This window comes from Poecile atricapillus, chromosome 18 (assembly GCF_030490865.1).
Source record: "Poecile atricapillus isolate bPoeAtr1 chromosome 18, bPoeAtr1.hap1, whole genome shotgun sequence".
Lineage (NCBI taxonomy): Eukaryota > Metazoa > Chordata > Aves > Passeriformes > Paridae > Poecile > Poecile atricapillus.
In genome coordinates this window covers 728,241-744,450 of record NC_081266.1, presented here as the reverse complement: position 1 = coordinate 744,450, position 16,210 = coordinate 728,241, and the positions used below count along the sequence as shown (strand labels likewise).

The 16,210-nt window shown below is 39.9% G+C and overlaps 1 protein-coding gene across 1 annotated transcript in view; it reads left to right on the top strand.

The window, feature by feature from the left end:
• ST8SIA1 (ST8 alpha-N-acetyl-neuraminide alpha-2,8-sialyltransferase 1) overlaps positions 1–16,210 on the top strand; it is a 68,183-nt gene that overhangs the window by 14,247 nt on the left and 37,726 nt on the right. Inside the window, exon 2 of the mRNA XM_058853011.1 lies at positions 9,306–9,450. Within this exon, the coding sequence (XP_058708994.1) occupies positions 9,306–9,450 (145 nt within the window). The remainder of the gene's footprint in view (positions 1–9,305; positions 9,451–16,210) is intronic.

Sequence of the window (16,210 nt, the reverse complement as noted above, 5' to 3'; positions counted from 1 at the left end):
TCTTAAATATATTTGCCTTATTCTTAGATTGCTGCTTAATCACTTTAAAAAAATGTGTTTCCTCTTTGGCTTATACACCCTTTTTGTACTAATTTGCTTTTTTGTCTGGTTGATTTTTAGATTATGACATTGTACCAAAAAACAAAATGTCACCATGCTGTTGAAAACTGAATAGCTCATCTTCAACCCTGTAGTAAACAGTTTAATTACTGTGAAAACTGAATTACTGCTCTCTAAAATTGTTCAGTTGTTGCTTCTGAACTGGTCCTTTTTTTTCCCTAAATAATTCAATGCTTAAGTTTCTTGAAATGAGTAGCATAGACCAACTGGCCGTGATTCAGTAGAGTTCTGTAACTTGTCATGCATTCTTGAACTGAAAGGTGAATTTTCAAGATTAATTTGAGACCTAAAAAGATGGCAGTTGGACTGCCTGGTTGGTGGATGCTCTCAAATCAGCTGTATCAGTCCTGGGAGATGAGGCCAGGTCAAAGAAAAAAGTCTGTTAACTTTTGAGTAGTACATACCCTGTAGGTATGAACCTACACGTACTCACAGTACCTGCATGTACTCCCACTTGTGCAGCTGGGGGTCTTCTCATGCAGGTCAAGAGACTGACATTTATTTTCCTGATAGGGCACATTTTTTTATTTTTACTCAGCAGCAGGAAGGAAAATCACAGATTCAGTCAGTTCATTATGGAGTAAGTCCAGTGCTGCCCCAGGAAGCTGGGGACAAAGGGTCAGAAAGAGGGAATGGGTGGCCATCTCTTGGGGCCAGGGACTGTGGGATTTTTGTTTCCAACACATGGTTTCCACAATGCACCTAAAAGATTATGAACTACTTCCAGTCCAAACTGATAAGTTCAAGATCAAACAATAACTTAGAGAACCAGCCTTCCTTCCTTCCTTCCTTCCTTCCTTCCTTCCTTCCTTCCTTCCTTCCTTCCTTCCTTCCTTCCTTCCTTCCTTCCTTCCTTCCTTCCTTCCTTCCTTCCTTCCTTCCTTCCTTCCTTCCTTCCTTCCTTCCTTCCTTCCTTCCTTCCTTCCTTCCTTCCTTCCTTCCTTCCTTCCTTCCTTCCTTCCTTCCTTCCTTCCTTCCTTCCTTCCTTCCTTCCTTCCTTCCTTCCTTCCTTCCTTCCTTCCTTCCTTCCTTCCTTCCTTCCTTCCTTCCTTCCTTCCTTCCTTCCTTCCTTCCTTCCTTCCTTCCTTCCTTCCTTCCTTCCTTCCTTCCTTCCTTCCTTCCTTCCTTCCTTCCTTCCTTCCTTCCTTCCTTCCTTCCTTCCTTCCTTCCTTCCTTCCTTCCTTCCTTCCTTCCTTCCTTCCTTCCTTCCTTCCTTCCTTCCTTCCTTCCTTCCTTCCTTCCTTCCTTCCCTTCCTCCCATCCATCAGCCACTGTTTTTATTGATGATATTTCCCTAATCAGGGATTTCTTGTTAGTGAATAGTATTCCCAGCTGTAAGCTGACCTGTCAATACCTGTACCAGAAATTATCCCTGACACACTCCAGAAATCTCCCAGGTTGTTTGCATCACTCTGTGCTGCCCTTCCTATGGGTGTCAGGGAGATAGACACAAGTGGACCCAGCACTTGTGATCCAGGGATTTCCCTGGGTCTTTTAAAGGAGGTCTCTGTTCTTAGAACTATACCTGATTCTTCAGGAATTGAGGGTGAGGATTCCTGGGTAAAAGTAAACTCAGGCTGGACACACTAGCCTGAGAGACTTCATGGCTGTGAGTTTTATGTCTTGTTTGAAAGAGCTGGCTTATAAATTCCTCCCTCAGATCACTTCAGAACCTAGCTCAAGTATTTTTAATATTTAGATTTCTTTGAATTATGGGTAGTCTGTGAAAACTGGAGCATGGCAGCTAATAAACTTAGGAATTCGACAGTACTTCAACCCAAAATAGTTTCCTGTGATATTGTGTATGTCAAACTCTTCAGGCTTGGCTTTTATTTAGAATTTCATAATGTTGCAGTATATATAACTCTTTCAGGCATTTCAAGGTGGCATGTTTTGCCTTGTTGTAGTATGCTAGGCAGCTCCCTAAACAGCAACAGGTCTCCTTGTTTACTACTTTTACTCTAATGGATCCTGTAACTGGGTTCTCTCAGAATGAAGAAGTCTATAAAGGATGGGAAGCTCAGTCAGAAAGAGGAGGGGAAAGTGAAACTCATCATTTCCTGTGGCTTTTCTGCAGCACTTGGGAGCCCAGAGTTTCCCAGACCCACTCACTCATGCTGTGCAGGGGAGATGTGATTGTATAGCTGGGGGCAGGAGAAGTGGATGGAAAAGAAAACATTTTGGTGAGATGGGTAGGAGTCATAGCATGTAGTAATCTCTGTGGTTTGTATTTGACAGGCTTTTAGGAATTCTAATCTCACATGGAGTGTTAGCTTGTTAAAGGCCACCACATTGGGCAGAGGGGGAAGTTGGATAAATTACATTTTCTGCCAGGACTTCAGGCCTATAAGAGCTTAGTACATAAATCACATTTATCTCCTAGAAAGCTGTTTTTTGATTGCTCTGGATAATGGGGTTTGTGCATTCCAGATTTCTCAGCAGCACAGAGCACAGCAAACTGCTTTGATTAGGACAGACTCGGGCATTTCCTATCTTGTGCTCACCTCTTTTTCACTGCCAGCTCCCTGTTTTCTGCTTCTGCTTCTTCTGTGTCTGCACAGGAAACCTCCCCACCCCAGAACCACTAAACATTGTGGTGTGTTGTGAAACTCCCTCTTCGTAGTGAGTGCTGCCAAATACCATTTGATAAACAATAATGGCAAAACAGTATGCAGTGGGTTGAAAATTGTAAATATATGATGGCCTTGATGACTGAAGCTGTTTGGATTATGTCATATATAATGTATAATATATAAGGACTGTTTCAGAGCCCTGACAAGCTGTAGTGGTGCCTGTGAACTGGAAGCTTTGGAAGTGTGAGTTTTGGAAACTCTTCTTTCAGTGCCACGTGAATATTTGTGATGAAAGCCAGGTTTATGTTCCTTGATTACACTGGAAAATTTTTTCTTGTGGGTCAGGGAAGTTCTGTCAGCTCTTTTTAGAGTCTGGAATAGCTCAGATGCTAAACCTCCTCATGTCCTGTGGAAGCAGCTGTTAATAGAAATGCGGATTACATGTTCAGATGAAACAAGGAGTGTTTAGATCCCCACTGATTAAGTCTGACCCAGGAAATTCCCAGTGTTTTACACATCCTGGAATCCAAGTGGATGTTTGTGGTGAGCAGGGAATTGGTGCTGTGACTGTCCAGAGGGACTTGGCTCGGGTTAGGTTGCCAGTGAAGGAGTGGAGTGACTCAGAAATAAGATGATGTGGGACAAAACTCAGAAATTATCTCCTGGACTATTCCCCACCTCCTCTTAGAGGCTCAGACTGAAAGAACCTGAAGTTTCTTTGCCACAGTGAGCATTGGACAGGAGGTTTGAGAATGTTTTAAGTAATCACAAGAGGCATTTTACAGAGAGGTGTTAGCAAGCTGGCAGCACTGTTGAGACCAAATAGCAATAGATTACTTCTGCATCAGCGTTTTGTCCTTTCTAATGTGGAGCTAGCAGGACTAAGGCAGTATCACTTTATTTATTATTTATAATTTATTATTAATCTCAGTATCTTGTTACTGAGATACATTCAGAAAGAAAAAAAAAATCACTTTCCTGAGTGCAAAATGGAGCTTTGACTATCTCAAATCAATTAATACAACACACAGCTGTCACTCAGCCACTGGGAATGGAAGTAGGAGAGTAGCAAAAAGACATCCTGTGATCCAGCATTTGCTTCTGCTTTTGTTTCATCATAACAGTCTTTCATGATCACCAAAAAACTTGATTTTTGGGTTTCACTGGGCATATAGGAGAGAAAGATGTGAAGAGAGACAGGGTGTATGGCCTCTTGTTCTCGGAACAGTTGTCTGGAGATGATTTGTGAAAGCATCTCAGCTGATCTTTCCTGTAAGAACAGACTCGTTTCAACCCAGAGCTGGTGAGATCTTATTTCATTTCTGTGTGTCTCATTTAAGTAAAGAGGCAGAAAAATGCAACTATGATGGAGTTCAGTATGAGAGCAAGATGACCACCATTTAACCTTTGTCTGTCGCTCCACTGAAAGAGACTTGAAAAGACTTGGAATTGGGAGTTTCTAATAAAAAGAGGTTCTAATTTGGATAGGTCTTTATTTTAATCTACTTAGTGCCTTTAGTAAAGTGTTTGCATCAATGAAGCTGATTTTATAGCACCTAGCACTCGGGCAAGATTTGAAATTAGCAAAATTTCAAAAATTAAGCTTTTACCTGCAGAGGAATTGGAAGTTCAAGGTGTGTTTCAGATAAATGGTTCTTTTAATCTGTGATAATTTTACCGTTCTTGTTTATCTGTTAGAAGCCATCTGAAGGACCACTGAATTCAGTTCAGTTCAGAAATATCTCTGGATCCTCAGCCAGCTGATGGTCAGCTGTTCACAGAAGTGATGGTGGTTGCAGCAGCCAGGGCTGTAAGTGAAGTCTAGTGTCAGTGCTTGGTGATGCATTAAATCCTGGCTTTCATCCAAAATCAGACTATTACAGCTTAACTAGTGTGTAATTCTGGGTGTACAGAAGCAACAAAGAGCACACTGTTTTGTCAGTGTCCATTTCAAGGAAGCTAAAGCAAGGCATTTTTTGGCATTTATGGATTATTTTCCCCTTTTCAGTCAGTAAGAAATGTGATATAACTGGAATCTTGAATCATAATCTGTCATGGTTGGACCTCTTTTCTGGTTTGGCCGGGTCAGCTGTGGCAGAATGAATCGGGACAAGTACAATGGAATGCCCAAAGATAGATTTTAATGTTCACAGAGAACAGCATGGTCTGAGGGGCAGCATCCAAAGACCCGGGGACGTGGGTAACCTCACAATGTAAAGGGGTATCAGGGCAAAGGTCCAATTACAAACACACATCAGGGACATGACCTATTATGGAATTACTCCATTAGCATCCCCCCAGCACCCTGCCTCCCAAAGTGTCAGGTTTATTTTCTCTGTGTTAGGAACCAGGTCCAAGGTTTTATCTCTGCCAGCTAATTTGGTTCCCACACCTGCCCCAGTCTTTGAATTGAAAGACCTTCAGTAAAGATTTCTGAAAAACCATTAACAGACAACTTAAAAACCAGGGTAGCAACATAAACATAACAATAACTACAAAAATCAGTAAACCTGTCTTGACTAAAGATAGAGTCCAACTAGGTAAGTTCCATTTTTCTGAATAGTCCATTGAACCACTCACTCTCATCTTCTATGTGCAATTTCTTGACTCCTTCCCTGAGAATTTGGATACTTTTGTGTATGGACTCACTTTGATCTGAAAGATTCATGCAGCACATGCCTCTGAAATCCTCACAACCGTGTCCTTGGGCTAATAGCAGGAAATCTCTTGCAGCTCCATTCTGCAGGGTGGCATGCCTGATACCATCAACATCTGTCAATAGCTCAGTCAGCATTGGTTTGCCTACTCAGCCAACACCCTAGATTGCCCAACATTTTTAAAGATTTTGCTGCAGCAACCCTAGGTGCCAATATTGAGGCTGCTATTCTCTGTCCTTTGCTCCAAAAGTCAAATCCATCTTTGCAATCAGATTTGAATTGATGGATGAATCTCTTATGCCTAATTTTTTTTGTCATGAATTATGGCAGTCTCAGATGCTAGCACAGTCTACATGGTCCCCCCTTTAATGTGTGATGGTGTGCCAGGCCATGCTCTGTCCCTGCAAATAAGAAATGTCCCAGATGGTGACTGTAACAGGGAATCACTGGACTAGGATGGGCACAGCAAACAGGAGTCCTTCAGGAGTCATGTCTGGTGGAATAACCAGTGGATAGGACTTAAAAATTAATAATGCTTAGAGAGCTAAGAAATTGGTGGAATTAATCAGCAGCAGATAGAAGGTAACAACATCCACAAGCTTCAATGTGTCTTTTCAGCAGGTTCTTCCCGGGGTTCCTCCCCTTGAGCTTCTTGGTGTTCCTGTAGAGGCTGCAGGCATGGCTTGTTATTCTGCTGGAATCCTAAAGTGAGATCCTTTATCTGAAGCATATCCCTTTTCCCAGGAAATTAGTAGGAAAGGCCCTAAAATTTTGCTGGTTTCTTTCTAGATCTTTAATTAGGACCGGTGGTCTCTCTGTGCTTGTATTGTAGTGAAAAAATGTCTAATAATTATGGGGTTAGGCTCCATAAATGAGCTGTTCAAGAAATTAAAAAAAATATGTAGCCTTACTGAGCTTCCCTGTAGTTGACAAGGTCTTCATTCCCCCTTTTTCTTGTTTTCTTTAAAAAAGAATAATCATCAACATGAAACTGAACAGAATAAACATTAACTCTAGCATGATCTAAGTCTCCATTTCCCACAGCCTAAGATTAAAATTATCCTCCTAGGCCAATGGGGTGGTCCCAACCAAACTTGTTTCTTCTTCCTTCTGTTGGACTAAAAACAATGAATGTAAAGAATTCTTAAAAACTTTTAACATGCAACTTAACAAACATGGTAACAACGCTAACATAACAACAACTAACAATATTAACAAACTTGTAAACTTAAAAGCTGTTATCTAACTGCACAAACACTTTCTCTGCTAAACCAAATCATTATCTCTTTGTTTGCTTTCTTTTCAGGACTTTTTCATATTTCAGTGAAGTTGCCTTGGGCTTTACTCTGCATGTTTAGTAGGTTTCTTGTTAGTGTTGTTTCAGTATCTTTCTAAGCTTTTAGAGCATTATTTGTACCCTTGACTGGTTTGCCTAGATTTGTTATTTTGCCAGATAAACTGGAAATAACGAACAACTCCCATCCTTGAATAATATGTTCACACAATTTTTAAATGACTGAGAACAAACCTTAATTTTAGATGTGGAAATCCCATAAATAAATCCATTAAATTTGTGGAAGAGGAAAATAAGATCTTAATTTTTCTTTTGAGGGTAAAAACAACCCGGAAAGTTGCTGGGAATTTTATACAGGAAAAATTGTGAAGTTAAATCAAGATCCTTAAATATAACACAGTATTAGACATTCAAGGCACACTTGAAAGGACAATGTTTTAGCACTGCTGATTACAACAGAAACCAATGCCAGAAGCTTTTGTCGTGACTGAGGTTTGAAAGTTTTACTAAGGGGGGTTTTAAAAATGTTTCTCAACTCCGTGGCATTCACTGGGCTCCCTTCCCAGCGCCCCTGGCCCTCCCCAGCGCTTCCCCCTGACCCACAGCACAGGGATGCTCAGAATTAACTGAGCACAGAAATAACTTCTGTGTCTTTACTGACTGGGACTTGAGGCAAACCAGTCAAAATTATTAAACATTAACTGCAAACTGAAGTCAGACTGCAAAGTTTGTTAACTTAAGGTGAAGAATAAGTAGTTTGGGAGTTTTATTAAAGTTTTGTGGGTGAATTCAGGTTAAGACCTCAGTGCTGAGGCTGCCTTTTGCTTAATGATCTGCCTGGTGTCCAATTACAGCTGAAATCTGAGGGGCTTGAAGTGAGATTCTCCTCCTTCTTTCACAAGAAGGGATTTTTCCCCTAAGTGCTCTTGGATCTGAGGGCCTCCAGTGCCTTTTCAATCCCACTGTTAAATCCTCTCACACACAGGTCTTCTCTGAATTGGAGAGAACTTTGAATCAAAAGCAGATTTTTTATGTTGTTCGAGTGATGGGATGATTGCAGTGAACTGGGATTCCTGGCTAAAAGCTGCTGCAGTTCTGCAAATTCTATCATAACATTTATGCTGTACATTTTAATCAAACTCAGCAAACAATTCAGTCTCCCTGATCCTGCAAAGTATCCTGCTATAGGTTTGTATTTGAATCCAGTCTGCTTTTAAATGAAGATTTTCCTATTAAGCTTTTCGTGCTTTGTAACTTCGGGGTTTGGATCAGAAAGGCTTTTAATAATTATTCTTTTCTGACAGAGAACACACATGAGTGCACAAGATTTTTGTGTTCATACACACAGCTTCATTCTTGAATGAATGGCCTTGCCCATCTGTGGCCCTTTCAGGAGACCTCTGCTGCTTTTCATAATAGGTTTATTAGTGAAGGATTCAGTGGGAACTGAAAAAAGGTATTTTAGGGCATGAGAAAGAGTAGGAATATGTATTTTATCTAATAAATAGGGCGGGAGTTGTATGAAGAGATGTTCCTTAGCTCTTTAGTCTACCCTGGCTAAGAAAAGATTCATTCATAAATAAATAGAACACTCCCTAGATAGTTTTCCACTAAGTTATTTGGGGATTTCTTTGTGCTTTTTGCTCAGATCAGACTTCCAGGGGAGGTGTGAGTTGCAGAATTTCACTAGAAAATTTTAATTTTGTTACACAGTTTTGTAACAAATGGTTCCAGTCTCTTTGGCATTACTTTCAAATATCTGAGGAACATATATGATAATGTAATATTGCACTGTAATGGTGGAATTCTTCAGTGTGTGTTTTACAAACATCCATGAGCATCACCCTTCCTAGTGCCATTTAGACTTTGGAAAGATGGGATATTCTGGACCTTTAGAGCTTTTCATCATTCTGTATTTTAGGGTATTAATTGCTGAGTTTGCTGTGGTACAGAATTTTCAGGACAACCTTCAAGCACCTCACCAGCTCTCCAATTTCTACTCAGGCTGAGTAGTATTTTTGGGAAATGAAGGAGTAAGAGGATATGGAATTTCAGTGGGGACACTAACGAGTACAGCCTCTCTCTATATATATATATATCTTCATCATACTGGAATGAATCAAGCTGGCCTTCAGTTAGGAAGCAGGCTCTTAATACTGCTGAAAATGTAGCACAAGGACATTCAGTAACTAAAGAGAGGTACCAGAATTTCCATACCTAAGTATGGTTGTATATATGTAAATATGTATGTAACTGTGGGGTTTTAGGAGGCCTGCTCTTCATAAACAACATTTATAAATAACTGAATATTTATGTACCTCGGATCAGATTTTCAAAGGAGCTTATCTTATTTCTGTATGTGCCAGTTTTTTATCTATTAAAATGGGCTATAATAGGATGGAGTTACTTTTGCCGAATCTTGGTTTTGCTTCTGCGTCAGTCTGAATGAAAATTTAGATCTATTTTTTTTTTTTTCTGTCTATTTCTAAGTCATTCTGAAATAAAAGCAGGTTTTCTGGCTCTTCTGTAAGTAAAAAGGAGTCCCATGGTTCATGTGCTGGCTGGGAAGTGTGGCAGGAACACGGATGTAAGGGGAGATGATTAACAAAGGTGTGACAAGACTCCAATTAATACTGCTTACTCTTTTGTTCCCTTCTCCAGGAAGCTGCTGGAAGAATGCTGTGACCCTGGGCGGCTCTTTGCTATGACAAAGATGAATTCCCCCATGGGAAAGAACCTCTGGTTTGATGGGGAATTTTTATATTCTGTCACAATTGACAATGCAACTTATTCTCTCTTCCCACAGGTTAGTAACCATGTTTAATTTCCATTTTAAGTATGAAAATACTAAATGGTAACATGATATAAATGAGTATAAATACAGTGAAGGGTCATCAAGGAATTTTATCTTAATTTCTCGATACCAAACAGCATCTGCTTTTTTCCACACTTGGAAAAATTTGGTTGTATGAATGTTAATACTTCCCTGGCTGTTTTTTTGGGATGTACACAAAGGCTGAAATTGGGTCACCTGTCTTGATTTTTAAAATGTTTAGTTCTGGCTATTTTAAGAGGGTGATTTCTGCATTTCAGTCAGGGGTCACAGTCACAGTGAGCCTGATCCCTCACCTACAATTGCTTCAGTTCAGAGCTGTGTAGCCAAGATGGGACGGTGCTCTGTGTGAAACTGTCCCAAGTTATTTCCAGATAAATGAAGTTCATTGATGGCAAACAGCGTAAGCCCAGCTTGACTTTGTTTATTCTTGCTGTATTTTTGAATGTTGGAAGTTGTTGGTTATTAATGTCTGTCAAAGGTGCTTTCAGTTAAGTGCAGGGTTTTTGAGAGCTGAAAATCTGTAATACTGATCTAGGCTGCTTCTTGTATTTTTAAATAATACAGGAACTGATACTAAATAGTGAGTTTGTTATATTGAATTTTGTATGTTGAGTACAAATATTTTATGTGGCTACACACTTAAAGCCAAACTTCTGGCTTTATTAATTGATTTACATGCTACTTTAATCAGTCAAATTCAAGATAATAGGGATTTATTCAGCCTCCCAGTGTTGAGTCATTCACGCAGGGCTTCTCATTTGTTGCTGTTTCAGTTAAATGTGTAGCAGAGTTCTTACTTGATAACTTCATCCTGAAAATAAAACATCAAAGAAGTTTTAGGGTTTGTTTTTGGGTTTTTTTTAATAGTTTTTAGATCTCAAAAACAAAATTATCACTTTGAATGAGTTTGTTTTAATGGAGAGGGAGTGAGGGGAAGCTGCAGTGTGGAGCAGAGGAGATGGGAGCAGCCCCTGTGCTGACAGGATCCAGAGGAGCTCTGTTAGAGCTGTGTGTTGTTCAGGATGCCAGCTCCTCTCTCTTGTGGCTTGTGCCTGTTGCCATCAGCTGGATGATGGATGGACCTCTGCCTCCCCCAGCCTGCTCCTGCCTTTTGTGTCCCAGCAAGCTCACAAACAAGGAGATGCTGAAACCTGCCTGGCAAGTGGCTTTTTCCTGCAGTACAGCTGGAAAGGGCTTTCTCAGCTGGACCCAACTCTTCTGGAGGCTGAGAGAAAATTCATGGTGTGTTGCAGAGCAGTAGCTGTAAGTCTTGTTCATGATGATTAGTGTGATTTGCTGCTACAGTATTGCACTGTTTATTGGAGAAAACCAGAATCCTTGGCAGAGCTGTGAACTTTGTACCACAAAGATACTGGCAACAGGTGCTGGAAGTATGCTTGTCCTTTCCAAGGTTTCAGGAAAGCCCCACCTGGGCTGGCAGAAGGAGATCACAATTTCACAAGGAAATCAAAAAGGAGTTTTGTGATGGATTTGGGTTTTTTTTTAATTAAAACCTAGCACTCTGCTTGGCTGAAGTGGTGTCCTACGTCCTTTCACAGCAAAGAGCAGCATGCTGGATGGGTTCCTTCACAGAGCTTAGAGAGAAGTCAGTCTTTGCAACTCCAAGATTCCCAGGATCCTAAGACCTGTCCTAAAAGTTCATCAGTTGGCCAGATCAGTAGTAAAGATCTGGTAAATCCTGAAGAGAGGAACTCCTGGGGGACAATATGAGCTAAGCAGCTGGGACTTCAGTGTCCTCAGACTTGTCAAGCATGCTGGAAAGGGGGTGGGGAGATGCTGCTCTAGGTTTGGTGGTGGAAAAAGGGAATTTTCATCTTGTTCCAGCCCTAGAATGCTATCCCTTTAATGAGGTGATGGGCAGTTTGTTTCTGACAAATGCTACTCACTACTGCTCCTTCTTTCCTTGCAAGTACCACTGCCTCTGATTTTATGTGTTATTGTTATATATGCATTTTACCCAGAGGAATTTTGTAGGCCCTTATCAGACAAAATCCTGGTACGCTTAAAAGCTAAGGAGGATTTATTTGCAGTCAATCTTTAAACACATTTTTCTACTTCTTTCTTTGTTTCAAGCCTAAATTTTAGGCTTTTAAATATTACTAGCCTAAATTTTTCAGGCTCCTGCTTTGAAGAGTGGTGTCTATTATTAGCTTGCTTGCAAGCAATTTTCCTGAAGATGAATATTCCATTCCGAAGTATCCAGAAGCTTAAAACAACTCAAAAAATATGGTTAATACTCTGAAATGCCATGGGGATGTAACAGGAATGTAAAGGGCCACAGCTATGTCAACATAATCAAATATTTCCTGTGGAATAAATAAAAATGGCTCTATCCATATTGCTGGGCTTGAGCAGTTTGGTGATTTCAGAAGATTTCTCAGTCCTGAACCAGGGACTAACTTACAGGATAATGTAACTCAAAACTAAATAGGGAACTTGTATTTCATGTTATATAAAAATATGTCCAAAATTACCATGTAAAATGTCACTTTTTTCTGAATGTGAGCAATACAAAATAGAATAGTTTTTCTTCTGAGCAGTCTGTAGATAAAATTCTTACAGCTGGGTCAGCATTTTCTGACAGAGTGCTTTTCCACTAAAAATGCTTTATCATGGAAATATAAATTTAGTATCAGTTCATTAGTTTTCCAATTTTTCTTTGAAGTAAAGAGGTTAAAGGGTTTTGGTGGTGTTATGACATTTCATTTTAACTTTTTTTTTTTTTTAATGTAATACTTCAGCTGTTGGGGTTTCTTTTCATCAGCTCTGTTGCTGCCTCTTTTTTCCTTAGACTTTGAGTGATTATATTGCTCCTTTTATTTTTTCAAGTTTTAGACCCACCGAGGGAGAAATTTGCAAAAGAGAAAAGCTTTTATGTGGAAACAGTAATTCAGTGCTCCATTTCAGTTTATGAGGACAGAATTTGATGTTGCAGAGTTTTGCATGAACCAGTAATTCCACATGCTGGAAGCAGTTCCTCTTAGTCCATCCCTCTGTGTCATTTTACCCCTTGAAGTTGAGAATTAAAATTTTTGGAAGCAGAAAATGAGATATTGCAGTGACTGCAGCATCTTTCCCCTCCTGCAGAGAAACTGGTTAATACTCAGCAGTCAGGATAATAATCAGGAGAAGGCAGGCTCTCCAGTAAAGGTCATGGGTAGCCTGTAAATGTATCTGTCATCCCTGTGGAGCTTCATTAAACACAGATCTGTGTGTGTTGGTGAGTGTCCAGCACTGCTGGCCCTGGTGGGACACACAATTCCCACAGGGTGCAAACTCAGCCATCAGCTCTGGTCCTGCAGGATTGCACTGAGCCACAACGTGAGGCATGACTGGCACTTCCCACCCTTCACCAGCTGACTGGAATGGGAGAAACCAGCCTTCCATATATTCCTGCAGTCATTTTTAGCTGCTCTGAGTAAGCAGGATGTGACCACAAGAATAGCTGGGATGTAACTTGAAACCATATGAGGGGAACATGAACTGGCACTCATCTGCTTTGGAGTTGCAATGCATCAAGCCCCAGTTTCAGATGTTTTTTTGAAATAATTTTTCACTCCTTACTATCTTTTTCCTCCTCAGTGTTGCAAAACCAAATTTCAGACTATCTTTAGCACTAGGGAGGAAAAAGCTGCTCACCACAACAGTTAGTTTTTTTGTGCAAATACCTGATTTTCCCTATAGCAAGGAAGAACTGAAGTAAATTTCTGAGGTCACCTTTCTCCATCCCCTAAGAGGTTAAAAACCCCAGTTAAATCTAATGTAACTTTTCACTCTGCCATGTATTGTTTTGGAGGGTAAAGGAGTGAATACATTTCAAAAGACATTCCAAATATTAAACTTCAACTTTTTAATCTGGCAAAATAAAACAATTAATTGAAAAAAATCTCTGGTTTAATTGTGTTTCACTTGAAGCAGCTAGACACTTTTGGTACCAGTAAATTATTTTAAATTACTAAAATATAATTCCTCAGCTGCTCAAATCCATTGTCAAGTTTCACTTGCAGAAGCTGTCAGTTACAAGAGTGGCTGAGCTTCTCACAAATAGTCATCACAAATGGTGTTGGAGAAATCCAAAAGAAATAACTAACAACCACAAAAAAAACTTGGGAAATGTGGCATCTGTTTCTGAGTACTTTGTGATCAGGAGAAAGATTATTTTCCTAATCTAAACAATTCCTAATTGTTTTCCTAATCACACATATCACATAAATATTTATTTGAAGTTTAAATTCCCACAAAGGCAGAGAAAATGTTGCTCTAATTGTAAATATAAAATGGAGATATTTTCTGACATTTTCTGGATTTTCTGAATGCTGTATTGGGTAACAGTGTATTATTTGATGATTGTGCTCTGTGATTTGTGCTTTTCATTCAGGGTACCTATTAAATTTTGGGAGCTAATTTGGTTTTTCTTGATTGCTCACAACAACTTTCATTTAGCCAGAGATTTTGTATCATCCTGCTGGTGCTGTTTCAAAGCACATTCCCTGCTCTTACAGTTACAGCCTGCAGCAAGCAGAATAATTTGTAATTATTTCAGGAAAAGAAAAAAATCAGGTTGGGAAGGGGAGTTTGGTGTAGAGTCTGCAGCTTTTTCCCTTACAGCATGGTAAGAATAACAGGAAAACCATCCAGAGGAAGGAAGTGACACTTTGGTTCTAGCAGAGGTTGAGGTGTAGGAGCAGCAGGTTCTGGGAAGGGTTAGATGGGAGCCAGCTGCTCTGCAGATCCAGGGTGGAAAGTCAAGGTAGAGCTGTGTAAAAATGTCAACACCTTTATGAGGACAGCGTTTCCTGCCTGAGGGAAAGTGCTCTGTTCTGCTGGACTGATTTTAGACCTAGGCAGTCCAAAAATTGTCTGTAAAATGGGAAACAACCTGAAGCAATGTGGGCTAGGATCTGATGGGCTGCAGTGCTGCCAGGAGGCAGGAATTACTGCCCTTCCTGTTGATTTTTGATGTGCTCTGTTAATTTTTTGGTAGCAGTATACTCTGTTCTCAGTCACACTCTATAATTAATAGCTGCTTGGAGAAATACAGTGAAATATTTGCTATCATTTGTTACATCTTTTCTTGATGTCTTGGAAATGGATGTAAATTTTAGGTACATTCTATTAATCAGCTTTTAGGTACATTCTATTAATCAGCTTTTATTTCTATTTCAAATAATTCTGTTATCTAAACAGTACTTCCTTGTCTGCCTTTGTATTTAGTTAGGGTTTAAGGAAATTTCTTGGTTCTTTCCCTTTTGGTCCTTTCATTTTTTTCTCTTCATTTTTTTTCCTGCTCCCTACACCTACTTTAATATGCAAACTGTTCTTGATTGGGGATACATATATTGACTGAAAATGAAAATGTGATAAACATCAATTATTGGACATGTGGAAAACATTGTACACTAAAAGGTGAAGAGGTATTTAAATATTTTGAAATAAAAGTTATGTTTTGGGAAAGCAACTAATATATCTGTTATTTTTCAAGCAGTTGTATTTTACAGTGCCTTTCATAAACTGGGAGATGCAATGCTATATGTAGAGACCTGATAAATTGCACTCTTTTGGAGCATGAGTCTTCCCTTTGATGCCTTAAGAGGCTACCTAGAACAGAGACAGCGTTAAAGGAATTAAATAGGTATTTATTAAAATACCCTTCAAAAATACACCTTGGGCAGTACAAGAGCCTGGCTGAGGCTACACCCAGGATGGACAATGGGTCACACGTTTTCTCACTTTTATAAATTTAGGTCTATTTACATATTGGGGTTAATTGAACAATTTCAGCTTCAGGTTATGAAGTCCCATCCTCTCATTTTGCTCTCCTCAATACGCTGTTGTTTATATTTTTTGGGCCTGAAGCTGCAATGATGTCCTTGGTTCTCCAGCTGGAGAAAGATTGTTTTGTCTAACTAATCTGTGAGGAGAACTTGCTAACACTTTATATGAAGTTTGGAGTTATATACTAACACAATACAGCATCTGGATAATATGAAAGCTAAAACTTAAGGCATAACCTTCAGTCCTGGATAATCTCTAGCCATTGGCATCAGGGTGATCAAAACAAAAAAATGTGGCTTAATATTTAGCTAAGAGAAACCCCTACCTTCACTATGATTCCATCCTTACTAATTAAGAACTCTTTAATTGGACCAGTTTGTGTGGCACGTTAGGAAAGCTGTAATAGACCATCCTCTGCTCTGGCTGGTCAGTTAAGCAAGAGCCACAGTGCTTCTGAAACTGCTCATTAGAGACGAGATGCAAACACACCTGATGGTGAAAATCAAATTCATGCTAAAAAACTTGGACTGGACTGTGTCTAGTTTGAAGTAATTAAATGAAGGATGGGAAACATGCCCTTGTTGAAGTGAGCTGAGTCAGACCAAGGAGTTGCTTTCTGTCCCCTGTTGATGTGGGTTTTGGTCAGCCTTGGCTTGCTCAGTGTCTCCAGCCAAGCAGCTCAGCCAGACTGCCTTGGGTGAGCTGATTTTTGTGGATTTTATCTGCTATGATGTGTTACATTGGGGTCTCAGTTTTGGACGGGCACACCACACACCGCGGATCACGCGACACAGCCGCAGTTTATTGATGGACACACCCGTTATAGGGGTTCAAAATTCCCATGATTCAACATCTGATTGGGTGAGGTCTCAACACCACCCAGCTCATTGGCCAATGATTCATTCCTGCATTCAGGATTGAATGGGATTGGCTG